Raw genomic sequence first — 24,737 nt, 5'->3', positions numbered from 1 at the left:
CATAACTGTGCAGTACTCCTGGATTTTGGATCCACAATGTACGAAGTAGGTAATACAGCAGTGTGTCTTGCCTTTTAGAGAAAAGCTTTATAACATCGGTGCAGAGGTAGCAGCTGGAAGTAGCATCTACGGCTCTGACTCTTGCGGCAAGTCTCCAAGGAAACGATCGGGCCATGCCGCAACGACATCAAGACAGCTTCACCGTGACAACCCCCCTGCTGGGCACGGATACTGTGATGGCACCACCAGAGAGTCCCGCAGACATGGCTGAGAAGGTGTGACTGTTATCAGTGACATATGCAGCGGCGGAGGTCGGCGTGAAGCCGCTGAACGACACTCTGACCGACTGCGCGGACGTTCCGCTGTTTGTGAAGACGACGACAACGGAGTGATCGGTGTTCTGGAAGGCACCGACAATGACATTGGAAAGGGATCCCGACGTTGCTACTCTGTAAGCGCCTGGTCGAATGTATCTAGACCACATGGCAAATGCCCAAAAGATACCCGACGGGGTAGCCGTCTGCGCGTCGAGTGCATCGATCAAGTGGCTGCCGGACTGCGACTGCTGAATCTCGAAGCCTTCCCAGAACAGATACGCTGAGAGCTGTGCGTTGACCATGGCAACGGCAAGTTTGTTGGCCCACGTGAAGCCCTCGTTTGTCCCTCCATTGCCGTACCACGTCTTGACAAACGGCGTGCTAGGGCCCCCCTCCGTGTTCCATTTCGGCAGTGATGTCTGGCTGAGAGGCGAAGTAGCATCTGCGCTGTAAGAATGGGAGGTGATCACGCTTAGATACTGAGTTGACCCGGCATTGACAAGGTTAGTTGTGTAGGTGCTCTGAGTCGTCCATCCAACCGCGTCGCAGCAGGTGAGCTTGGTGCTGAGGCCCGCTGACTTCACCGTGTTAGACAGAATGGGGATAAACGAGATGGCTTCTTGAGCGTTCGAACTGATCTGCATTTGAGAGTATGTCGTCTGGAAGTCTGGCTCGTTTAGAAATCCCAGGTGTGTGATGTTATAGCCTGCTGCTGCGTAGTACTTGACGTATTGCACTAGAAAGTTTGCATAAGCTTGTCTCCAATCCCCTGAGGAACAGGAATGGCCCGTGGTGCCACAGAGATAGCTGAGTTAGAGTTGGACCTTGTCAGCTTAAGCGCGTTGTATATGATCTCAATGGGAATACCCACCCAGGGGACGAGTCTGAGCCGCTTGTCTTCATGAATCCAGGGGCACCCCATGCATCGGCATAAATAGTTTTGACGCCATACGAGACGGCCTGTTGTGTGAACCATAGTTGGCCGCTATCATTGTTGTCCCATATGTAATTTGGCGTGGCGGATGGAGAGCCGGGGTTGTTCGGTTCGATGCTGTCGCCTGCACCGCCCGATCCGATGCGGTTGCGGATGATGCTGAAGCCGGCACCGGTGCTGGTGCTGAACAGAAGATCAAGAGCTTGCTTCTGCGCATTTGCATTGGCGTTTTGGAATTCCCTGGCTCTTCCAAATGCTTGCGAAAAGCCGAAGCCGTCAATTTGTTGAAATCTAGTGCCGACATTGACAGTGATGGTGGTTTGGGCTACGCATAGGGTAGCAGCGCCAGCGAACAAAAGACAGTCTCTGAGTAGGATCATTCTGTCTCATTTGCTTCAAGCTGAAGATCTATCCTTAAGAAGAAGAAAGGTGTACCTGCTTGTTAGTTCTACGAGTCTCGCGGGCATGAAATCGAATATATCAAGGTCACTGTCTGTCCTGCCCCAGGGCATATGATACCCACTATGTTCCGTCACGCTCTCTCATCAAAGGGCGCTGCCCAAGCTTCAGAGGAAGTACAAAGTCCTACCGGAGCCCGTTGAACTCACATCCATAGGGAGAAAAGTATCGTTTCCGCAAGACACGGCAGCGCTTTTGAGGTGGTGGCATTTATCCAGCGTCGCATACGAGTGAGCTTTGCCACATCACACGGCTAAATGACGGTACCAGACTATCACTTCTTTGCTTCTATTTATCCTTTTATATCAATATTTAAACCGGATGTTGCTTGAGGTGCTACATGTACGCGTGCGTCGTGCTTTACTGGACGTTACAGTATATGTCGTCCTACGAGGGAAGCTAGATTCAAGCTCGTACAGGTAAGGATATGCTATGCTTGTAGATTGTTCTTTCGCGGTATGAACTTGACCTCTTCAAGAGACGGCATCGTCCTTTTGTCGAAGGCAATCAAGGCTGGCTCCTGAATAGGAGCAAAAGCAGACAAGTGCATACTGTGCAAATATCCAGACCGGATTTACTTTTCCAATACTTTGGCACATGACAGGGTGTGGGTAGCATGCTACCCAACTCACGTCGCAGTCATACCCCGGATTCATGCTTGCAGCGAGAAGCTCCTCTTTTAGTTTGGGCAGCAGTCTCCCTCCAATAGTGATGAACACCAACCTTGCAACTGTACCATACACTTTCTGTGTCTTCAAATATAAACGGTCCGGTGGTGGACACATGCTACCGTAGTCATGGTCGTTGTAATCTCTGAGCAAGGCTCCCAAATCGGCGCTGCTGAATGCGTTCTCTTTTATCTTGCCAAACGAGACGGAGACTAGTGGAAGCGGCAGAGTCAACGAGACGAGTATTCCAGCTTTCATGATCAAGCACATATATATCACAGTAACCTATGGGTAATGTGATGTAAGAGCTCGGGTTCACTTAACTATTGTTATAGCCAAAGTTGGGCGAAGCTGTGGGCCATGGCGATGTTAGGCTATTACGAAATCGAGTGATAGATGGGATTGTATGCGTGAATTCTGCAGGACGGAATACGGGACAACTTGTCTCTCTCACATCCTCATACATCGCTTCGACCTCTCCCTCGAAGCTATGCCCAATATCACCAGGAGCCTTCGAAAGTGCCCAGATGATTACCTTTTGTTTCTTGGTGATGCAATCTGTCCAAGCCAGTCAGTTCGTAGAATTGGCTGTTATGAATGATGAATGCGACTGAGCTTCTGCACGATGCTTGGTTTAAGCATGATTATAGAAGGTTCATACATTAGAAGCTACATCACACGTTCGTGTAGCATTAAGAACACTATAAGTTCATGCTCACATTGAGGCTACGCATTCAAAGGGGCAAGGAAATTTCCAGGTAGGCTCAACAGCTCTCGTGCATGGTAGGAAGACAATGTCATCTATACACAGACCTTGATCCGGTGGCTCTTGAATTGCGAGGTTCGCCAATAGTCTAGCATATAAAGATGCATAAGCTTATTTAGCCGCGTTTTCAAAACCTAAACCCGGTCTCCCCTTTCAGGCTCTTCAGCATCGAATGAAGGATGCCGTGGACCAGGCGTTACAATTCCATCAAAGCAACAGGTGACGTGACCACGTGGTTCCACAGGGGTTTCCAGAATCAGTATTACCGAATGACTCCCTCCTGAATAGCCGATTAAATTTAACCGTTCTCCTCTATGGATGGGGAGCTTTATGTCCCCCCATCAGTCCTATATTCGGCCTTACGGATCTTCGCTTGCGTTGTATTGGCCCTTGGCTCGATTCTTGGCTCTCGAAGACTCTCTGGTGATGGGGAAGAGAATGGCTTGATAGAATTACCGTTTGTCAAGACTCCATGGCTGAGACGTTGCCGGTGAGAATCAAGATGTTTGCGGCCGGACGAACGGCTACAGAAAGTTATAAATGGGACTGGAGTAGCGCTCTGAACAACGAGGTGTAAGCATCTTGCTCAAATCGAAGTCGATATCTCGTCGTTCAGAAGTGACAAGATGGCTACCCGCGTCTTTGCTCTGCTTCTCTTAGCCATCCCGATTCAGGCGCAATCTCCAGTCTGGGGACAATGTTTGCACTACTCCTCACTCAAGATTGGTTGTATGGGAAACTGACTAGTGCTCCCAGGTGGTGGAATTGGTTGGTCTGGCCCAACAACTTGTGTCGGAGGCACGACCTGTGTATCATATAGTCCATATTACTCGCAATGTATCCCCAGTACACAGGCTTCATCGACAATTGCATCTACGACGCTGGTCACATCCTTTACGAGCACATCTGCTACGAGGACTTCGGCATCAACACCCCCAGCCAGTAGTACGGGCGCAGGCGGCGCGACATGCTCTGCGCTACCGGGCTCCATTACCTTGAGAGCCAACGCAAAGCTCAACGACCTGTTTACAATGTTCAATGGAGACAAGGTTACTACCAAGGACAAGTTCTCGTGCCGCCAGGCAGAAATGTCAGAGCTGATCCAGCGATATGAGCTCGGCACTCTGCCAGGTCGGCCCAGCACCGTCACCGCATCATTCTCTGGAAATACATTGACCATCAACTGTGGAGAGGCTGGAAAGTCAATATCATTCACTGTCACTATCACATACCCATCTTCCGGAACGCCACCATATCCTGCGATTATTGCTTATGGGGGCGGCAGTCTTCCAGCTCCAGCGGGGGTTGCCATGATCAATTTCAACAACGACAACATAGCAGCCCAAGTCAACACTGGCAGCCGCGGACAGGGCAAGTTCTACGATCTTTATGGGAGCACGCACTCTGCGGGCGCCATGACCGCGTGGGCTTGGGGAGTAAGTCGAGTCATCGACGCTCTTGAGCTGGCGCCAGGAGCAAGAGTTGACACCACCAGGATTGGCGTGACGGGGTGTTCACGAAATGGAAAAGGCGCAATGGTCGCAGGTGCCTTCGAGAAACGAATCGTTTTGACGCTTCCCCAGGAGTCGGGCGCTGGTGGCTCTGCGTGCTGGAGAATCTCGGACTATTTGAAGTCCCAAGGAGCTAATATTCAGACTGCATCTGAGATCATTGGCGAAGACCCTTGGTTCTCAACTACGTTCAACAGCTACGTCAACCAAGTGCCGGTATTGCCGTTTGACCACCATTCGCTTGCTGCCTTGATTGCGCCGAGAGGCTTGTTTGTTATCGACAACAATATCGATTGGCTGGGTCCACAGAGCTGCTTTGGCTGTATGACAGCTGCTCATATGGCATGGCAGGCTTTAGGTGTCTCGGACAACATGGGCTACTCGCAGATTGGAGCCCACGGACACTGCGCGTTCCCGTCAAACCAGCAGTCACAACTCACTGCTTTTGTCCAGAAATTCTTGCTCGGCCAATCTACAAATACCGCAATCTTCCAAAGCGATTTTTCGGCTAATCAAAGCCAATGGATTGACTGGACAGTCCCCACGCTGACTTGAGTCTTCTAACACAGAAAGATGGCATGTTTGCGGTTGACGGTCGATGTGTCTGTGATTCCTATATACTTGAGGTATAAGAACTGAGCACAGGGCGATGAATAAGAACCAAATTGGCCTTTCGGGGTTGCGTTATTATTATCTTTGACCTCCTGCGCAACGAATGATTGCTTCATGATAGTGACTTGGTCCACATGGTGTTCCGTGACTCCTCAAACTGACATCCTCCCTCAATCTTACCTCAAGCTGTGGCAAACCCGAAGAGGTTTCGACATAAATTCAGCTCTACCCTACGCGCCTTTAATGCTTTCATGCGAGACGACGTGAGGTGCCGCGGAGCCAACCCCCAACATTAAGAATGTTCGGTCCGTGTTCCTTTCTCGCGCTGAGCCCCGCTGTTGATGTAACGTCCGCTATAATACTACCATATTAGTCGACTGTGCAGCAGGTCCAAAAGGTGTTTATAATAATCTGCGTTCATGTCCCACCTGGGCTTCGACTGGCATGTATATGTCGAACAGAATTTCTGCCAGTATTCCTTATAAGAATACTATAGTAAACCTTGGCTATAACGATCCCCATCTATAACAATAGTCTGCCTATACCGATAGACCGCGCTAAGCACCGCGGTCGGCCACTGTAATCGTCTGTTAGTGCAGCATCTTCCCGCAAAGGCTATAACGATATAGACCTATAAAAAACCTCTCTATACTAATACAATCTCTTAGAAACCTATTACATGCCCCTCGCACACCCTGAAAAATAGAGTAAAGCCAGGGGTCAGAGGGGCGTATGGTGTGTACCTAGGAAAGGATCCTCGCTTATCTCCACTTTTCTGCAATTTTCTGCAATAATTCCTTAACAAAAGCGGAGCAATTGCCTAAAGTAGCTACTGGATGTTATGATAATCTATCTATAACGATATCGAGAGTCTGCTGAGCACTATTGTTATAACCAAGGTTTACTGTAATAATATCGTTGAGACATCAGCGGGGTCCCCCACTTTTATTCAACAGTATTTCCAATGACCTTTCCCATCTGTTTCCCCCACTTCTGTCGATTTTCCCTCCTGAAATTGATGGACTTCGAGAAGAACTCGGACTGGTGGCAATTTGTACCTTGCTCCCAACGTTACGTGAACAAACGGGAAGGGGGGTTGTTAAAGCCCGGCAGCATGATAGGTTCACACGCTGGCGCTTGACAGCATGGGCTGACTGCCGACCATATACGAGAATAACACGTACTTGTAGACATGCCCAATGATATTTGCGCCAATGGCACCAGCCGATGCGCCTCCAACCGCACCGAACATTCCGTTTCCAGATTTCTTCGCTGCGAAAGGCGCGATACCGCCACCACTGAGGATAGTGCCGAGGCCGCGTTCGCCCTGAAGCTCCCTGCGGCCGGGACCCGTACTATGGGGAAACTGCTGCATGGGCAGGGGGCTCTGATATTGGACTTCGACGCCACCCAAGGTTGCCGATGCTGAACGCGTTCATTGACTTGCGCGAGCTCATGGATATTGACATCGTGGACCAGGTAAGATTGGCCCGTATTTTGCTGCTGTCCTTTGCATTGAGTAAAGTAACTCCTGCCAGTAGGGAATCAATTCTGACAGCTCATATGCTCTCTACCGCCTTTCTAGGGGCAGCTTGAATCGTTTTGCCTTTTGCTACAGAACCCGGGTTGCGGCGCAGTGCTTTGGCTGCTCAAACTGGTATTGTACATAGAGTCTCCCACCGGAAGTTGGCCACCACCCCAAGATGGCCACCCATTTTACACCAAAAGTGCTACTTTTTTAAGTACTAATATAAAATTAAGATATAATTAAAAAGCTTATATAAGCTATTTATGTATAGTTTATTAGCTAAGGTATATATAAAAATACTTTAAAAAATTATAATTAAATTATTCTATATATAAATACTTACTTAAAGTTAAAGTTTAAAAACTGTTAGTGTTTTACTAGTATTTACTAGTATTTTCTTAACAGATTATATAAATTAATAATTAATTCTATAAAAATTTATATATAGTAAGGTGCTTATATAATAATAATTAAAAATCTAAATAATTATAAGATACTATAAATATAGTATTATTTTACTTACTTTATATAATATATTAAAAATAATAATATTCTTAATATATTTTATTAAAGAATATCTTAAATTAAGATTTTATAATTAATAATTAGTAAGTTATATAAGTTATTTTAGTTTATTTAAATTATATAAATAAATATATTATAAAAATTTCAAAATAAATTTTTTTAATATTATTTCTAATTTTAAATTACACTTTAAAATCTGTTAAGGGAATACTAGTAATTACTAGTAAAACACTAACAGTTTTCTATCTTTAGCTTTAAGTAAGGTTTTTATATAATATAAATTTTATAGAATTCTTTTCTTAGTACATATATAATTTTAAACTACTTAAATAGCTATATTTAAAATATTTCCTATTTTAGATAACTCCCTGATTTTATATTAGTACTTAAAAAAGTAGCACTTTTGGTGTAAAATGGGTGGCCATCTTGGGGTGGTGGCCAACTTCCGGTGAGCTACTCTAGTACTCTTGTGCTGACATGATGCTGATGAATTGTAGCGCCGGACCGAAGGATGGGAAGGAGAATATAGTCAGTGCAGTATGATTGATCTTGTGAACGCCGGATAGGCTCAACAGGGCAGAGATGAACGAACACCGTGGCTAGGACAATGCATTGGAAGAGATTGCTTTCATGCTATTACAAAAGGGAAAAGAAAAAATGATAATTAAATAAAGGAAAAAAGAACTCAGAGTTTATGACTTTAATATTGCAACACCGTCTTCGAAAATGGGTGGACGGTCGTGCCCGTCCGCGCTCTCGCTCTCGTTTTGGTGGAGTCAGCGAATTCCTTGTCCGACAGCGCCTTTCACAATGGGAACAGTAGTATGGCTATGGCGATTATTGTCAATATGTAAAGCGATTTGCTACGCTTTCAAATTGATGCTTGTCCTGGTTTTTTATTAAGTCCATTCGCGAAATTATTGTCTGGTTCAATGCTTTCTGAGGTGCGTAGCAAATGGCGATAATTTTACCTACCTTTAGATTACCTTACTTACAGCTTGATGAACCGCCACGAACATAAGGCTCGATACGAACTCCACGAAAGCGCTCAGATTCATGCCAAAACGTTGTAGATCGGCAAATGCCACATATTATTAACTCGTTCATACACTGACAGGTCATTAGCTCCAGGTACCAAGCATTGCTTGCCATTGTGTCGCCGACGTCGTCTGTGTCACGCCTTCCAAGACGCACAACGTGATCATGCAGGTTATGCATCGAACGTATAGTGTGACAGAGCGCTTTGAGATGGGGATCTCGTAAATAAATACAGAATGTATTGGGCGATACTACCTTTTCTGCAGTAACCTTTTTGGATATTGAGTGAAAGCCAGACTAAGGGCTACGAATGGCTCATTTACGGCTTCCATAAGGCTATTGTCGCCAAAGTTCCACTCGTCACCGTTTCATATGAGCACGCAGTACACAGCGGCATATTTCGCAATGGTCTTTTTGCAATATGCATAATAGACTTGTTAAATATAAGCGTAACGAAGGATAGAGGGAAGGGAGACAGCGATAGGCCCGGATGCGAACCCCACTCCAAGAATATTCCAAATCTACCCAGGTACGAAGTAGGTATTGAGGGGCACCTCGTAGTACCTTTAGTAGTAGAAATCCGCTGAGACCAAACACGAACTACTACTCGGGAAACACGATGCCAACCTGCCGTTTTAGGTAGTTGCTTTGCTAAAGGTAAATGTATTGGTAAGGATAGGTACCCATCTATCGGGATTTTCCACCAATGCCGCCCACAGGACATGATATAGAAGCAGCAAAGAACGAAGAGGTGTTACATGGGAAGCACAAGTATATGAGTACCGTACAGTTCGGAGAAAGGGTAGGGTATCTTCAGAGCCACTGAGCAGGTATTCACATTGAATGTTCGGTGACCTATTGATGCTGCAATCGAATATGAGAAATCAAGTAGTAACTTATATGCGTGCGTGCCACTGTGTGGATACAGGATTTAATCTCCAATGTGAAGGTTGTCAAAGCATAAATTCAGACTGAGCCATATAACATACCGATCTTATATCTCGTTCTACTCGTTTTACAGATCATGGATTGAAGATCACAAGGGTGCCCATTGGTGGTAAAATGATACCTAGTGATATCAATATTTCAACACGTGGTTGATGAGTAGCTAGTACGAAACAAGAAGCTGGACTGTCAAGCCAGTCGTCCCAATAGTTCCAATCCAGATAGTATTCGACTTCGGTTCGGATATACTGCGAGGTAACGTGTAATCAATTTCCGACAGCGAATGATTCCAGTGGCTATGCATATATATACTCGTGTCTACCTCCCTGAATGTCAGCTGGGAGGCTTCATCCTGCTCAACAACAATCAATCGTTTGGACTGCCTTCTTCGCAACTACTATCTTGTCCAGCGTTAGCCATGGGTATCATCAAGTCTCTTGCGGTTGTCATTGCCTCCTTGCAACTCGGCATCGCAACACAAACTTTCCAAAATGGTGGCACTACCGCTGGCTTCGATTACGTCCTCACTGAGAACCAAGGAAAGGTTCTTCAAGTGTCTGATATCACATACAAAGGCACCACCGCTCTCCTAATGCAGCAAACCTACACCCCTGGTTACACGGGTCGATACCACTCCGAAGTATACCACAATCAGGGATACAAGCGCGGCGACGAGTTGTTTTACGGGTTCATGTTCCGTTTATCCTCATCTTGGGAATTCGACCAGCAATCATACAACATTGCTCAATTCATTGCCGATCGACCTGGGGCCGGGTGCGATGACGATGACTGGATGCCGTCGTCGCTCATCTGGCTGGAGGGCAACCAGCTCAACTCTCGAATTGTCAGCGGCAACTACCGCCAGCCAGATTGCAGCCGCACTATGACCGGCACCGGAAACATTGCAACTGTATCCGCTGGCGTGTGGCATAAAGTGATCATTCAAGCCAAATGGGCCAGCGATAGCTCCGGCTATTACAAGATGTGGTTTGATGGGAACAAGGTATACGAGCACTATAACATTGCCACAACGACCAACGATGACTACACCTTTGCCTTTCGCGTGGGTCTCTATGCCAATGGATGGCACGATGACAAAAAAATGGTCGGCAACCAGGGCTTCCGCCAGATCTGGTACGACGAGGTTGCTGTCGGCACTACTTTCGCAGATGTCGATCCTGACCAGTATGAATAATGAGGGAGATTCATGGATAGTGGGCACTCAGCTTGTAATATGTCTACATAATAGTGCTATGATCAGTGCATCATTGTTCAAGCATGGAATGTCTCAAAGTTACCTTAGGAAATACAAGATTCATCCTCAAACCACATCCTCACCTGCTGCGCCTCTGCATTGTTAGTGTTTGTCATAAGCTCTGAAGCGTAGACCCTCACTTTCATACTCTTCCCCGCCGTCAGACACTTGGACGACTAACTCCGAAGCTAGAAAAGAACTTGAATTATTTACAGAGGATCTTTCCTCCTATGTCGATTCTCTTCAAGCTTTTTAGTGCATCTCTTTAAGTTTAAATTCCACATCTGCGGCCCCTATTGGAAAAGATGGTAAAGTGTTGTGACCTTCCAAAGTCTTGTTTTATGTTGAGCTACAGGGTGACCCCAATGGGGTCCGCCTCCGCGGATCACCCAACTCATATATAAGAAGGTCCTACCCCCGACAATTGGATACAGATTGAAGCAAGTCCTTACCTATCATCACGATACACACATATCATACCCTCTCGCTGTGCCAATTTACGCACTGCATTGAATCTTTCACTGCAATCGGAAAATACATATGCAAATAGAGAGCATTTGGCTCCTTAAGCTTTCTGATTTCTTTCATGGCCTTTAAGTATCAGCGTCCAATATCATATATGGGATAATACTACATATTAGCAAACATGCATGGCTATGTCTCTAAGTCTCATCGAAAAGCTCAAGAGGCCGTCTTTCGCTGTCGCCTCTCGTGAAGCGAATGAAGTTCCCCTCAAACTTCTTTATCTGGTTGAGAATGAAATCATGTTACCCCACCACATGCCCTGCAGCAACAGGCTGTGTAGTCACAACAAGTGTGAATCCACTGCACTAGAACAACCCTAATACATAAACCAGTCAGGTTACACCGCGTGAACAAATCTCATACAAGCAAGCATTCTCAGATAAAAGCCGACGGCACTACTTCATATACTAAGGGCCCGATGAATTGCTTACGGCCTATTGTTGCTTATTAGTTATCCCTGCCTATCATGGTGAAGCTTACCATCGGCTAAGCCAAAGCCTTCGGATACCGTGGGACTTTGCATCAAGTGGTGGATTCCGATAACAGAGCGTAACAGAGAAAACCATCAGTTCGTCAACGGGCATAGATGCTTTCATTTCTTCTACTAAGAAGGAAGTGAGAGTGTACGTCAGATGGGAAGCTAGCGCTATCTTGAACCCAGTTTCATGGGCGGTTATACTGGTGCGTATCAATAGATATTGGCACAATCAAATAGGTAGAGATTGGTGAACTGCCAATGTTGGAAGGGGGAACAGATCCATGGAGGCCACAAAAAGTCAGACAAAAGTTCTTTAAGCAAGGGTCAAAGCTGGCTTATAGTCAAATACCTCACTGCTATCCCACTCGGCTCTTACCCAGGACATTTGACAATCTGATCCAACATGGAACATTCCTGCACAGGTCATGCTATCTCTTGGTTTACTTTCTTGGAACTCAAAGTGGCCTCTTTGTTGCAGATATCTTGATCTTCTACACACCCGAAAGAACTGTCCAACTTCAACGAGCACGCTGTATATACATTTGCCGACTACAGAATTCTCTGCATGAAACCTCGTATTCATAAGATACAGCACCTTGGAACCCCCGCTTTTGCCTATCTGCGGAGATTGCGTGCTTGAAGCTGTGTCTTTGTCTGCTTAATATCTTATCGTCCGATTTTCTGTGCTCCTCATAGCAAGCACCGGCGTTCGGCTGGCATCCTCTGTGGACTTTGTCGATATCGCAGCAAAATCAGGAGCTTAGCGGATGCCAAGTTGCCCAAAGAAGACCCTGAACACCACAACCTTCCATTTCTGTTCAACTGTAGACCCTCTGCCAATCCCATTATGGCCAACTGTGCAGGGATACGCTTCGACGTTAGTCTGCGATGCTCAATGTTACTATTCCGGCTGCTGGAGGGGTCCCCTCTGCCTGACTGCGCTACAAGCGGCAAACAAGATTTAACTGGAGTAGCCCTCGGAATACAAGAGCTGATAATGAAGGTTGCTGAGAGTGTAATTTAGCAGTACGCTCCGTGAATCTCCGCATGATATAGATATAGGTACATATGGTATCATCCGCATTTTGATAAAGCAGTTTTTCCTGGACAATAGTAGGCATATAAGGGCGGCCTCCGCGAGGCAAATCCATAACACATTGGAGGGATATCAGCCGGCCAATTCCGCGTGGACAGCTCCTCTTATTGGCAGTCTTTGCCCTAGTTTCAGCACAACATGTTCACTTTACTGATACTCTTGCTCCCTTTGACAGCGATTCTTGTGGCTGGCTCATTGAATGAAGCCGGCAGTGCCTTCATCATTGAGCTAGATGAAAAGGCAACGACCTTGGATGCCTTCGCCCAGAATACCAGGGACATCACTTACAAAGTCCGCCACGTATTCAACACTCCTGGTGTTTTCACCGGCATCTCGATCGATGTATCTGGTAGCAATGATCTGGAGGGAATAAAAGAGCGCCTTGACACTATCTCGGGGGTTATCGGCGTCGCCAAGGTCCTCCAGTATGAACTTCCCTCGAGCAAGGGCAACTTCACTGTGCCCCAAGACGACATTTCCTCACTCATGCGTCGCGGGTCTGATTCTGACCCCGAGGACTTGGGATACACTCTAAGAATGGGCGGCGTCGACAAAGTTCATGCCATGGGCAACAAGGGCAAGGGAGTAAAGATCGGCTTCATTGATACCGGTATTTACTATAAGCACCCAGCTCTCGGCGGAGGCTTCGGCGACGGCAAGAAGATTGCGGGTGGCTACTCTTTCATTACCGATGATGGAGATGAGGTTGAGGGCAGTGACCCCTTTTCCGACTGTGCTCAATCAGACCATGCGACACATGTGGCAGGTTAGTAGACCATTTAGATGACCCTAAAGCCAAAATGACCGGGCAGCGATCTGATACATAGATTACTCCTAGGAATCTTAGGTATGGACCCTTTGCAGTACCCGGAAGGGTTACCTATTTCCGGCGTAGCCCCTGAGGCGTCACTGTATGCCTACCGCATCTACAGCTGTGGTGATATTGGAGGGGCGCGACGAGGTGGCGAGAGCGACCTCGTCATAAAGGCAATGCTGAAAGCCATGGAAGACGGCGTCGACATCCTCAGTATGTCCTTTTCCCTTGCCGAGGGAATGACTACGATTCTACCGAAGTATGACCCTGTTCAGAGTGTTGCTCAGAGTCTTAGGGAAGCTGGCATCGCCATGATTGTTGCCATGGGAAATGACGCATCAAACTATATTGATGGGAACAATCTCTATCTTCAAACGCTCCCCAGTGAGCTTTCAAGCGTCATCTCCGTCGGCTCTATTGCCAATTCCGAATACCCGCTGGTCTTCACAGCACAGGACAGTTACGGTACACACGTCCCCTTTGCGTCATTAAAACCAATTTCAGCACCTGAAGGTCTTGATGTGTATGTTCCTCCTGGCGATACATGTGGTTCGTTTGATTGGGAGGGAATCTACAACGACATTGAGGCACAAGGCGGCAATATCAACGCCACCATCATTGCAGTGCGCGTTGCGGAGTCTTGTCAGCTGTCGACAATAACGTGTTGTGGCAGCATAATCCCTCCTTATTTACTCGGGTTTTTCAGCGCTGGAACAAACCCCTATCTGAAAGATCACGAAAGCATCCTGCCGTACCGTTTCAATGCGGGAGCTACTAGGGCTCTCACAATTATAGAGCCCGATGCGGATACCTTTTATGCCAACTACGAAAAGGCAGGAGGGTATATGAAGTACAGACTTTTCTTCAATAACTCGACTTATACCAGCACTCCACAGTACCTCGCTGGAATAGTGGATGGATTTAGCGACTGGGGGCCCATTAGGCTCACATACGAACTCAAGCCGGAAATTTCTGCTCCAGGAGGCCACATTCTGTCCACACTCCCAGAAAGTATTGGCAGCTACGGAATTCTCTCGGGAACGTCCATGTCAACACCCTATATTGCTGGCTGCTTTGCGCTTGTCAAATCCCAATTCCCCGATTTATCCATTGACGAGATCCTCGCTCTACTGCAGATGACCGCCAGGCCAACGCCTTGGGCATTTGATACTACAATGTTGGCCACCACTGCTCAACAGGGTGCTGGACTTGTCAATGTCTACGATGCCATCACGTCATCGACTCGAATCTATCCAGGACAGCTCGCTGTTACAGACAACAACCGCACATCGTTTGGTTTAGTGAATATTACCGTGGAGAACAATGGAGAGGCTACTCAAACGTACAAGCTTGGCCACCGTGGAGCAGGCTACGTGAAAGAGAACAACGGCTACATGGAGACTAACCAGCTTCCTAATTTTGGGACCCCTACATGGTACTCGCCTACCTTTGTGCTGGAACCTGGCGAAAGCAAGGAAGTTGCCATACGCCTATCATATCCACCTCTTGCCGTCCCTATCACACGACTTCCCCTTTTCTCCGGGTTCATTGATGTTATTCCAAGCACAGGAGCCAACCTCAGCATCCCATACATTGGCCCTGCCTACTCGCCCTATAACATTGATCACATCTTTTACAGCGCACCTACAGACACCTTACCCGGCCAACCGTACATGCGATTTGGAAATGGTAGTACAGACAGCTATGACTTTGGGTTTTCTTCCATCACGTCGTCCGGAACATATACACTCTCCGTCGTTGTCACCAATTGGTCCAACCTCCTTAGGGCGGATATTGTCCCTGCTAATACTACCCTCGCGGCGCATTTCTATAGCGATAATGCTACTGTGCCGGCCGACTATGAATATCTCCCTTCTGCTGAGAAGCTCAGCTCGACTCTGTTCAACGGCGAGCCAAGCTACGGAAACCTTTGGAAGTCCGAAACACTGAACTCCCCGTCTGCCAGCGTTTTTCTGCAAGGTACGGGGTTCACCGTAAGTACCGATAGCGGTGCTAATGTCACGCTTGGCAATGGAGATTATCGTCTATTTTTCAGTGTCTTGAGATGGGGAGGCGACGGCACGCTTCTTGAGGATTATGATACTTGGCTGGGCCCGATTGTTCGGTTTCAGGACTAGCACATCTATTTACCTGTAGAAAGAGAATCAAACTGTCTCGGAAATCCTGGAAGCCTGCGTCGTTCGTGATAGTTTGGGCACCTGTAAAACGGGAATGCAAGAAAAAAAAAAAAAAAAAAGACACAGGTGGAGGCTTTGTTCCCAGAGGTACTCAGCCTACCGAGATAGAGCAGTTGAACCCTTCTTTCAGATAGTTATCTTCGTAGCACTCCATGTCAGCTATTTCTACAACTACCGTCATGCCAAAAAAAAAAAAAGAACCAAGAAAAAAATGAAAGGAAAGAAGAAAAAAAGCACCTAGAATGTTCAAAAGGGATAGAATACTTCACGATAAGGCAAAACAGTCGAGTTTGGACTTCCTCATCAGATGGTTTATGGGATCATGTCGCTGACATTTATGAGCCTAGCTCATTTAGTAAATGATATATCCCCAATATGAACCTTTCAATCGAACACATTTGAGCGCGTAGTGCTACCTACGTAGAATAAGGACGATTTCGGTTAAGGTATCGAGTTTCACGACGATGTGCCACCGAGAAGATATGCCACAGTCTTCGATGAGAAGCCAGTGCTTGTATTGCGGAGACTATTGAATCATGAAGGAAGAGTATTGTTCCAGATACTGCTCACAGTGACACGGCTCTCCCAGCCAGAGCTTTCTCCATGGACACGATATCCAATTGTCTTGCTTTGCCCTTGTCTCAGCCAAAAGCCGTTATCATCAAATGTGACAATGGCGCCGGCGTCCTTCGGGTCCAGCGCGATCCACGTGAATGCGCTCACGCCCTTCTCGGCCGTGACGGTAAAAGCATCACCATCATGGCGAATCGTCAGGCCGGGGTCGATTAGATTGGCTTTACTTAGAGGCGTGGCCGTGAAGTAGTTGGAGTGCGTGTAGGTTTTCGTGCCCTGCGTGTTTGGCGACGTGCCAGTTGCGGTAATGTTGGCTATCAAAACCGCATTAGATGCCGGCAAACCGCCGCTTGTCGTAAGTTGGGTGATATTCATCCTCGCCAGCACTGTGGAGTTGACCGGGCTGACGGTGAACTTCTGTGACTGGACGGATGCATCAGAGTCGCCAACTGGCTGGCCATCGTAGCCGAGCCATTCCCACCTTGCCTCGCCTGATACATCGCTCCACAGGTCCGATACGGCAAATATCTCCAGGATGCCTGTGGTGACATTGAATACAGGAGCAATAATAACCGGCTGGAAGATGTCCTTGGTGGCGTAAAAAGTCACTTTCCAGCGGCCGTCATACTCCCTGGTTGACCACGTCGGCGCCTGCCAGATGTCGTTGAGCTGCCAATACAGCGAGCCTAGTTGTCTCTGGGGCAGTCCCGAACCGGCGCGGTAGTACTGGATCTTGGTGTGATAAAAGTCGGCCTGGAAGATCTGGGTGGAGTGGCACCAGGCAGCGAAGTTGGCAACAGAGTCGGTCTTTGCTGGTGTTGGGTACCACTGTTGGACGCCCCGTGTCATCTCTCCCATTCCCCTCAGAGGATCAGCCGTGTTATTGGTGGTGAGGCTGCCGGGCGGGTAGTGATGGTTGCGCAAGACCGTCATGGTTGAGTTGAAGAAGAGCTGGTCTTCGGGGATGGCCTCACGCCACGTCTCGAGGCTGGGCATAGAAGGGAAGCCGAACTCGTTGGCGAATCGGCCGACGACATACTTGTTAATGTCAAAGGCATGCGAGGGATCGTAGTCGTAAAAGTCACTGTCTCCATAAAGGTATCCAGGCGTGGTATTGTAAAGCCGGTCAACAAAAGGAATGGGCAGACTGAAGTTTAGCTCCAAGTAGCCATTGTTAGTGCTACAGGGCATATAGCTGATGCTGTGTGAATTGCCATAGACGGTAGGTAGCAATGTGTCGAGGAACAGCAGCAGGTACTCGCTCAAGTAGCGCTCATACTGGGACGGAGCTTGCGACTTGACGGCTGGCAGCTCATCCTTCTCCATCTCGTTGCCTCCAGCCCAGAGTGCTAGAGACGGATGATGATTGACCCTTCGCACTTGATAGACAGCCTCCTGGCGGACATTCTCGAGGAAGGCCGGGGCCACAGGGTACAGGGAGACGCTGAACTGAAACTCGCACCACAGCAGGACGCCCAACTCATCAGCCAGGTCGTACATGAAGTCTGGTGAGTAGGCCCCACTAGACCATACACGCAGCATGTTTTGGTTGGCGTCCACCACATCAGCGAGGATCTCCTGGATATGCTCGAAGGTGACACGGGGCCAGAAAGGGTCTGGGGGCACAAAGTTGCTCCCTTTGGCGTAGAATACATGGCCGTTGACCTCAAAGTGAACTGTTGCTCTGGATTAGTCCCGATCTCAGTTTTTGTGGAAGTTTCGATCTTACAGTTACTGCCGTTGATGATGCCCTGAGACAGCTCCAGCTCGCTGATGGGTTCCATGTTAAGAACAATCGTTCTAAAGCCCATCCGCTTGTTGACAGATGCAATTGTTTCGTCATTGTAAATGACGTCGACAGTCACATTATACAGCTTCTGTGCACCAAGGCCATTGGGCCACCACAGTTCGTATTGCGAAGGATCGAGAGTTGTAATCCCCGTGATGACGTCGCCGCCGTTCTCAACATCGCTGAGGCTCCCGCTGCTCACCTCCTCAAGCGAATCCAAATCCACAATCGTGTATCTCATCTGTGCGCCACCGGGAACAGTCCCGACCACGTCCACGCTGGCGTTGAATATCCAGTCGGCAGTCTGGTCTGGCGGTAGGTTGTTTAATTGGCCTTTGCGGTAGAGGTCAAAGGCCGAGTTTTTCACATACACGGACCCTGCCCCGTCGAGCTGGACGAGATAAGCAGGCTGCCAAATGCCTACCGGGACGAATGCTGGACCCCAGTCCCTGCGAATACAAACTCAAATGTCAGATCTATACAAAGCAACGAGGCGAGTATACAGATCAACGTACCATCCAAAGTCGGACTGTTCCTTGCGCACAAACCACCTGTTGGGGATTTCATATACTTCGTTGATCCCAGCAGGCCATGTCTCTTGGCCGGGCTCGGCAGCTATGGCCGCCGATATATTGGGAGTGGCGCCGAATTTGACGGCAAGCTGGGGTTGAGGAGCCGTGCAGGATGCGAGGACGTCGGAGATGTCGAAGACCCACTGCCGGAACTGGTTATCTGCGTTTCCAACGTGCTCCCCGCAGAATTCGACAGCTGCATAGGTGTCGAGGCCGTTGAAGACGAGATAGCTGGCCAGATTGCCAGATGTTTGTCTGCGCCCCGTCAGGTCCTGCACTTGGAGCAAGTCGTTGGCGGTACCGTGGTCATACAGCCCTTCGATTTCGCTGGTGTACGTCCAGTTACTATTGCCGATCCAGCGGAGGTCGAAATCGTTGAGCTCGATCAGGCTGTTACGCTTGCATTGTTATTGATCTGAACAGTTTCTGCACATTCCCAGAATCTATCCGCCATGACATACGGATCGCTGATAATGTTTGCCGCATAGAGGTCAACGTGGGCGTGCGAAGGCACTTTTCCGGCAACGGATATGTTTTCATGATTTGGACTCGTGAGTGTCCACTTCTGCTGAGAGAGGTCGATGACATTGTGTGCTGCTGCAGCCAGCTGGCTAAACAGTACCACGACGGCTCCCGCCGTCGTTGCGGGCGAAATGGGCACCATGGCTGTTTCTCAACCACCTGGGCACTCTCGTATGGACACGTAGTGGTGATAGTCTGCTCTTCGTGTTCGCGCCGCTCAAGAGGCCCTTGACTGTGCCATTTCCATGAAGAGGCGGGCGGTATTTTCGGTCTTATAGCGACCCGAGCCGATGTTCTTTCGCCCAGCGGATGACATCACACAATCGCTACCCGCGTTGATTACAGTTGCATTTCGTTTCAAGGTTATTGAGCATTGGGACTGTTGATCTGCCATGCCTACGGAGTACATACGTACCCTTTGCCTGGCAACCTGGCTCTTCCGTCGCGCGCCTGGCCACTCGCTGTCCGGTTCTTGTGATCGGCAAAGCATAATCTACATTGGGGTCAGATGGGGGCCACCTAAATTGCTTCGGGGCTTCGCGACACGGCGAGCTTTCCCTTTGGCGATCAGGGTCAGGTGCAACGGCGGACGCTGCGGCACAACAACCTCAAATGCAATTACTGTACGGAGTACACTTGCCCCAACGAGATTCGAATACTCCCTTTATCGAGTCACGAGAAGCAAGAAGAAGGGTCATCTCCTACTTCATGCTACGTTCCGCCCCGTGTTGGTGTGATGTGATCTTTGTACAGAATCTAGTTCGTATCAAAAGTTGTACTTGGCAGTGTTCGTGGAGATGCGGGGTGTTGCAGTTTGCCGCAGCTGGGCGTTGCGGGGTCGCGGCAATAAGCCGAAGCGGTGGTGTTGTTACCCCATATTATGTATTAATGCAAACATCAAATGACCATCGCCAGCTCCACGGCAACCGGTGGTAGGTAGTATCATGCTATTCAATGTAGTGAGCATGAGGTGATCTAGAATAACCTGCAGATTGCCCTTCTGTATTGCAGACCGATTCACAAAGTAGGCCATGCAAGCTCTGTAGGTGATTATGACCAGCCGGATACTACATAGAGTATAGGTACCTTTTGGTTATCCTCTACCACGTGGGCATCGACGGACGCTCACTTCATGTCTACAGCGCAACATAAAGAGGGCAAGGTGACTAATGCCGCGCTAACGGGGTATTGAACGTTCCATTGTCATAGGATCTATCTAGGCACCATATACTTATCCAACAAGGCCTGCACTCTGTCTAGCGGTAGAGCCTCGATTGTCCTCCCTCGAAACCCTATCAAGGTCTCCGCCTGGCATAATGCGTTCAAAATAGCCTCCTCTGTAGCCTCAGACACAGCATACAGTAACGCGTCAATGGTTTCATTCCTCACAGTCTCCACCCCTTGTTTCTCCACAGGCGGCAGATAGGCCATTCCGTTTGATGCTTCTGCAAGCTTGTTTGGTGATGTTCCCGTGGAAAAGGCCAGGAAGATTTCGCCGGAAAAGTTTCTTCCAGCCGAATGACCACTGACCTGTGTCGGCGTTAGATGGGAAACACGCTTACTGGATCTTTGAACCACGTATACTTACCTGGGCTACCCCAACTCCTGCATGCTGAGCTATTCTCTTGAGTTGATGTGGAAGTAAAGGTGCGTCCGTTCTATGATGATAGGTTAACAGCCTGTCAATACCGTGACGCTTCACTATCGATGCGACTTACGCAACGACAACGATTATGCCTTTGCGTTGGAGAGAAAGACGTCAGTGCATATTCTCGCAGGTGGATGGATCAAAGTAGCTTACTGCCTTCCATGGCCTTTCCTCCCTCCGGTGGCCCTGGCTTCTTTTTACTTTCCTCATCTGATTTCTTGCGATCTTCTTCAATAAGGAGTCTTCCCACTGGAACATCGGCAATTCGTAGATCTGGCTTCCCGCCATGGTTGGCTTGTACGATAACTCCAAGAGTGTAAGCCTTATCTGGGCCAGGGATGATCCGCGAGCTTGTCCCGGTGCCGCCCTTGTAACCAGAGCATATCATGGCAGTGCCGCCACCGTGGTTACCTTCAAGAACTTGGGACTGTCGTTGGGCTGCCGCTATCGCCTCGTTAACCATCTCTCTGTCCACTACCGACGCGCAGATGTCGTTGAGGTATCCGTCAAATGTTTCCGCCACGATGGGAATCGTGAAGCGTCTTAGAGCTTCCATATCGTCCTCTCCTCTTTTTCGTGACTGTTCCATGCACCAGAGGAAGACAGCGTCGTAAACCTTCCCTACGCTGATGGTGTTTGTGATTGCAATTGGCTGAGAATATTTATCAATGAGTTTCATCGCTCCTATCGGGACTGACAACTGAACTGACACAAGCAAGGTGGCCCCATTCCCAAACCATATGAGCACCTGTCATTTCACCCGCGGCATTCAGTCCATGGGTGGCGGCATAGCATGGATACAAGGCAGTGTTCTCAGGGCCTCGGGGCAGGACGACAGTGACGCCTGTATGGATGCTGGGTTCTTGGTGTACGGTGACTTGACCGACTTGAACACCTACCGGAGCTGTGATTAGCAGATCCATCAATCAGTGAATCAATATCGATACAAAAGCCCCCCCTCACCATCAATGTCCAAAATGGAGTTTTTGGGCCCTGGTGCAAATCTCCCAGGCGCATAACCCAGATCTCGGATCCGAGGCTTCGAGGACCTGTCATTCGGCACAACCATCTTGTTCTTATTCCACGCTATGTAGAAAGACTGCAACTGGTTGTTGACAGAGAAACTTAACCTCGTCGCTGTGCTGAACTCTCAAAAGCCAGATCTGCCGAATGCCTGTTTATATGTCCTTCTTTCGCTGTCGCACATATTTAAGATCTCACATTTCCGCAACATCGGAAACCCGAAACGCGACGCTACCCGCTAGCTTGCTTGTCAGTGATTGGACTAGTACTAGCAGTGCAGCAGGATCTTGACATTGTTAGTGTACAGGTACTCTGCCGCATATATAAGGTAGCAGGCAGTTCCGTTTCGATACCCACTTCGGGTTTGCTTTTTCATCCTACGTGAATGCGAAAGCCGACGTTGTCCTGATGCTTCGAGGGAACCCCTCGCCGGTCCGCCAATGCAACAATAAAGTGACAATTATTTCACGGAAATGGTTGAGGGCTTCATAGACTTGGGGAGTCACGCATCCGGCTCCTAAGTGCGCGAAGCGGCATGGTACGAACAACAGTCGCGTGCGCGCGATGTAGGTTAGTAGCCGTGAGCAGCGATGGTCGCCAACCTCCACAGAGACGACGATAGCCCAGTATGACAGGGCATACAGTAGCCCGTTGCTTGCTGGCTCGTAACAATGCGATCATCTAGACATGCCAGGAAGCTTCTTTACTGACAAAGGCCAAAGAAAAGCCAAGCTCAAGTGCATCCACGACGGCTCCCCACCGTGCCAACGATGCATGAAAGAGGGCGCGACGCGAATCGTTGATACATGTGTTCTTACGCGTCCCATCATACAACGGAAGCACTTACTGGCAGCGTACGTAACCACCGTCATTCTAGACAGCTAAACAAGAATACATGTTGAAGCTCATTGCAGGCACAAAAATGTTGGTAGACTCGAGACCTCTACGGGCGTTATAGGGAGTAGCTCCGGCGAACGACACAATGCGGCCGTGACCCGAAGCCGATTTGCAAATTTCCAAAGAGCATCAAGTCATCGAGGGCAACCAAGCGAACCGCAGAAAGACTTTATACACCGAGTTACTAGAGCAGCAAACGTATTCGTGAAACAATTCCCGGAACTGAACTTTCTGCATCTTCCAAGCTTCTTGCAAAGCTTGAAAACCTTGGATGCGTCTCTCGTTGACACCACGGGAAGTAAGAGTGTCGGCAGCCCTGCAACTAAGATCAAAGGTGTATGCTTCGCTCTCTTGGCTCTCTGTGCGCCCTGGCTTGAAGATGAATACTCGAGCGAAGACTGTGTCTCGTCCGCCAGAGCCAGCATCTCAGCAGCCGACCAGCCAGATATACTATCGGTGCAGACTCTCTTAATCATAGCAATGTATGAATGGGGGTGTGGCAGGACACTTAAAGCGTGGGCTGACAGCGGTACGTTCTGCCCAATTTTGGGATGCCTCTGTGTTCCCTTGATCAAGTGTAGAGGAGGGCCAATTTCTGTTCCAAGCGATACTCATATGGGTGTCAGGGGTCGCCATACGATCGATTCAGCTGCTCAATGCCCTTCAGAAGTCGCATGATACAGCAGGAATGCATGGTGAGATCCAGAACCGCACGTTTTGGGCTTGCTTCGTTATGGACAGGCTTGTATTTTGTGGAAAGCCCCAGCCTCTGGCTCTTCCCCTCCAGTCAGTCGAAGTCCACTGGCCGATTGGACAGCGAGACTTTGCGTTTGGTCAGACTACCTCTCGTGTTTACCCGCAGAACGAGTACGGCGCACCAACGGAACACGCAGAGTACAAAGACTTGGACAAGGTTTATGCAGTCATCGTTCAAGGCTACGATATCTGGTCCAAGATTTTGCAGTGGATAGCTGGTGGCGGCCGCCGGCGGCTGTCTGTGCACCAACAAGTCAGACCTCCATGGGCCCGTGATTCTATTTGGCGAGCTCTATATGATGAGCTCCATGATTGGCGTGAAAGACAGGACCCCAACATCCGATTCCCTGAGACGGCGATAGAAGTTCATGCTAGTCTTGGACAGGCGCATAGCTTTGCATATCTCAACCTGATATATCATCTGTGGTAATGATACCCCCTCTATATTTCTCATTTGCCAAGTGGCCTGACAAAAGATTCCAAGCCGCCTATTTCTAGGACGCGAGTATATCCCGTTCCTCCCAACGCCTGCGTCCGAACCTTCAGGGCCAGTTGACCCTCCACTTTTGACACAAGAAGCTCCTTCAGGATGGTGGGACGAAAGAGCACGTGAGCTGTTCTCATCGTCAGCAAGCATCACCGATATCCTTCGCCGTTTGGACACTGCTGCGGTTCCAATATCCACACCCTTTTCTGGCTTCTGCTCCTTCTCAGCTGCAACCATGAATATCTACGTCTTGCACTTCCCTCGGATGAACCTTGGCCGAAGCACAACCGCCACAGCCGACGTCGACACTGACAGAGCATACCTCGACCGCTTCCGTACTCAGTGGGCAATAGGAGCACGCTGGTGGACGACCATTGAAACTATGCAGCAGCTTTATCAGAAGGCCAGCTCTGACCGAGACGAGTTCTTTGGCAAGTCCCGCATAGATTACCTGGCACTAGAGGCCATAATAAACCACAGCGCGTCCACCTTTCCACCCGAGACGGAAACTGAAACCCATGGAGGGCCTCAAATGAGTTATCCACCAGCAACCCCTCGAGCGAGTAGTGCCAATAATGGACCTGGAGCTCTCGTCGGAGATCACTTGGTGTCCGAAACAGCGGGCCTCGGCGACGTGCACCAATGCCAATCACATCTCCCACCGCAATATGAACCGGTCCTATATTGCGATGGTGACGGTAATGAGTGGAACGCTATCTGGCCTTTGTGGGATGATCAGATGGATGTCTTAATCGTACCGGAAGGTACCCCATGGGACTAGAGTACCATTTCGGGAGCTGC

General features: G+C 48.8%; 7 protein-coding genes across 7 annotated transcripts; 4 read left to right on the top strand and 3 right to left on the bottom strand.

Moving 5' to 3' along the window:
• Positions 1–187: 187 nt before the first annotated feature.
• BBK36DRAFT_1111950 (glycoside hydrolase family 30 protein) lies at positions 188–1,631 on the bottom strand (the record flags this gene model as incomplete). Its single annotated transcript, XM_024889757.1, has 2 exons — positions 188–1,124; positions 1,189–1,631. The coding sequence occupies 2 exons, from the start codon at positions 1,629–1,631 to the stop codon at positions 188–190; spliced, it is 1,380 nt and encodes a 459-aa protein (XP_024751727.1).
• Positions 1,632–3,770: 2,139 nt separating this feature from the next.
• On the top strand, positions 3,771–5,216 carry BBK36DRAFT_153347 (carbohydrate esterase family 15 protein; the record flags this gene model as incomplete). Its single annotated transcript, XM_024897614.1, has 2 exons — positions 3,771–3,843; positions 3,901–5,216. The coding sequence occupies 2 exons, from the start codon at positions 3,771–3,773 to the stop codon at positions 5,208–5,210; spliced, it is 1,383 nt and encodes a 460-aa protein (XP_024751726.1). The 3' UTR covers positions 5,211–5,216.
• Positions 5,217–9,721: 4,505 nt separating this feature from the next.
• BBK36DRAFT_1166320 (polysaccharide lyase family 20 protein) lies at positions 9,722–10,498 on the top strand (the record flags this gene model as incomplete). Its single annotated transcript, XM_024894894.1, has 1 exon — positions 9,722–10,498. One exon carries the CDS (start codon positions 9,722–9,724, stop codon positions 10,496–10,498), a length of 777 nt encoding a protein of 258 aa, XP_024751725.1.
• A 2,297-nt stretch (positions 10,499–12,795) lies between these two features.
• BBK36DRAFT_1112366 (subtilisin-like protein) lies at positions 12,796–15,609 on the top strand (the record flags this gene model as incomplete). Its single annotated transcript, XM_024889800.1, has 3 exons — positions 12,796–13,423; positions 13,496–13,688; positions 13,749–15,609. The coding sequence occupies 3 exons, from the start codon at positions 12,796–12,798 to the stop codon at positions 15,607–15,609; spliced, it is 2,682 nt and encodes an 893-aa protein (XP_024751724.1).
• A 594-nt stretch (positions 15,610–16,203) lies between these two features.
• BBK36DRAFT_48614 (glycoside hydrolase family 2 protein) lies at positions 16,204–19,267 on the bottom strand (the record flags this gene model as incomplete). Its single annotated transcript, XM_024898133.1, has 5 exons — positions 16,204–17,918; positions 17,972–18,480; positions 18,547–18,858; positions 18,916–18,993; positions 19,065–19,267. The coding sequence occupies 5 exons, from the start codon at positions 19,265–19,267 to the stop codon at positions 16,204–16,206; spliced, it is 2,817 nt and encodes a 938-aa protein (XP_024751723.1).
• Positions 19,268–20,337: 1,070 nt separating this feature from the next.
• On the bottom strand, positions 20,338–21,842 carry BBK36DRAFT_1113693 (DmpA/ArgJ-like protein; the record flags this gene model as incomplete). The annotated part of the gene is made up of 6 exons (XM_024889941.1): positions 20,338–20,655; positions 20,714–20,783; positions 20,844–20,862; positions 20,927–21,425; positions 21,484–21,668; positions 21,737–21,842. 6 exons carry the CDS (start codon positions 21,840–21,842, stop codon positions 20,338–20,340), a joined length of 1,197 nt encoding a protein of 398 aa, XP_024751722.1.
• A 489-nt stretch (positions 21,843–22,331) lies between these two features.
• On the top strand, positions 22,332–24,717 carry BBK36DRAFT_1113523 (hypothetical protein; the record flags this gene model as incomplete). Its single annotated transcript, XM_024889923.1, has 5 exons — positions 22,332–22,366; positions 22,519–22,654; positions 22,736–23,222; positions 23,320–23,875; positions 23,934–24,717. 5 exons carry the CDS (start codon positions 22,332–22,334, stop codon positions 24,715–24,717), a joined length of 1,998 nt encoding a protein of 665 aa, XP_024751721.1.
• Positions 24,718–24,737: the final 20 nt, after the last annotated feature.

The sequence above is a fragment of the Trichoderma citrinoviride genome (assembly GCF_003025115.1).
Source record: "Trichoderma citrinoviride strain TUCIM 6016 unplaced genomic scaffold BBK36scaffold_3, whole genome shotgun sequence".
Classification (NCBI taxonomy): Eukaryota; Fungi; Ascomycota; class Sordariomycetes; order Hypocreales; family Hypocreaceae; genus Trichoderma; species Trichoderma citrinoviride.
Note: the sequence above shows the minus strand (reverse complement) of the source record. Positions and strands in the feature narration are given on the sequence as shown.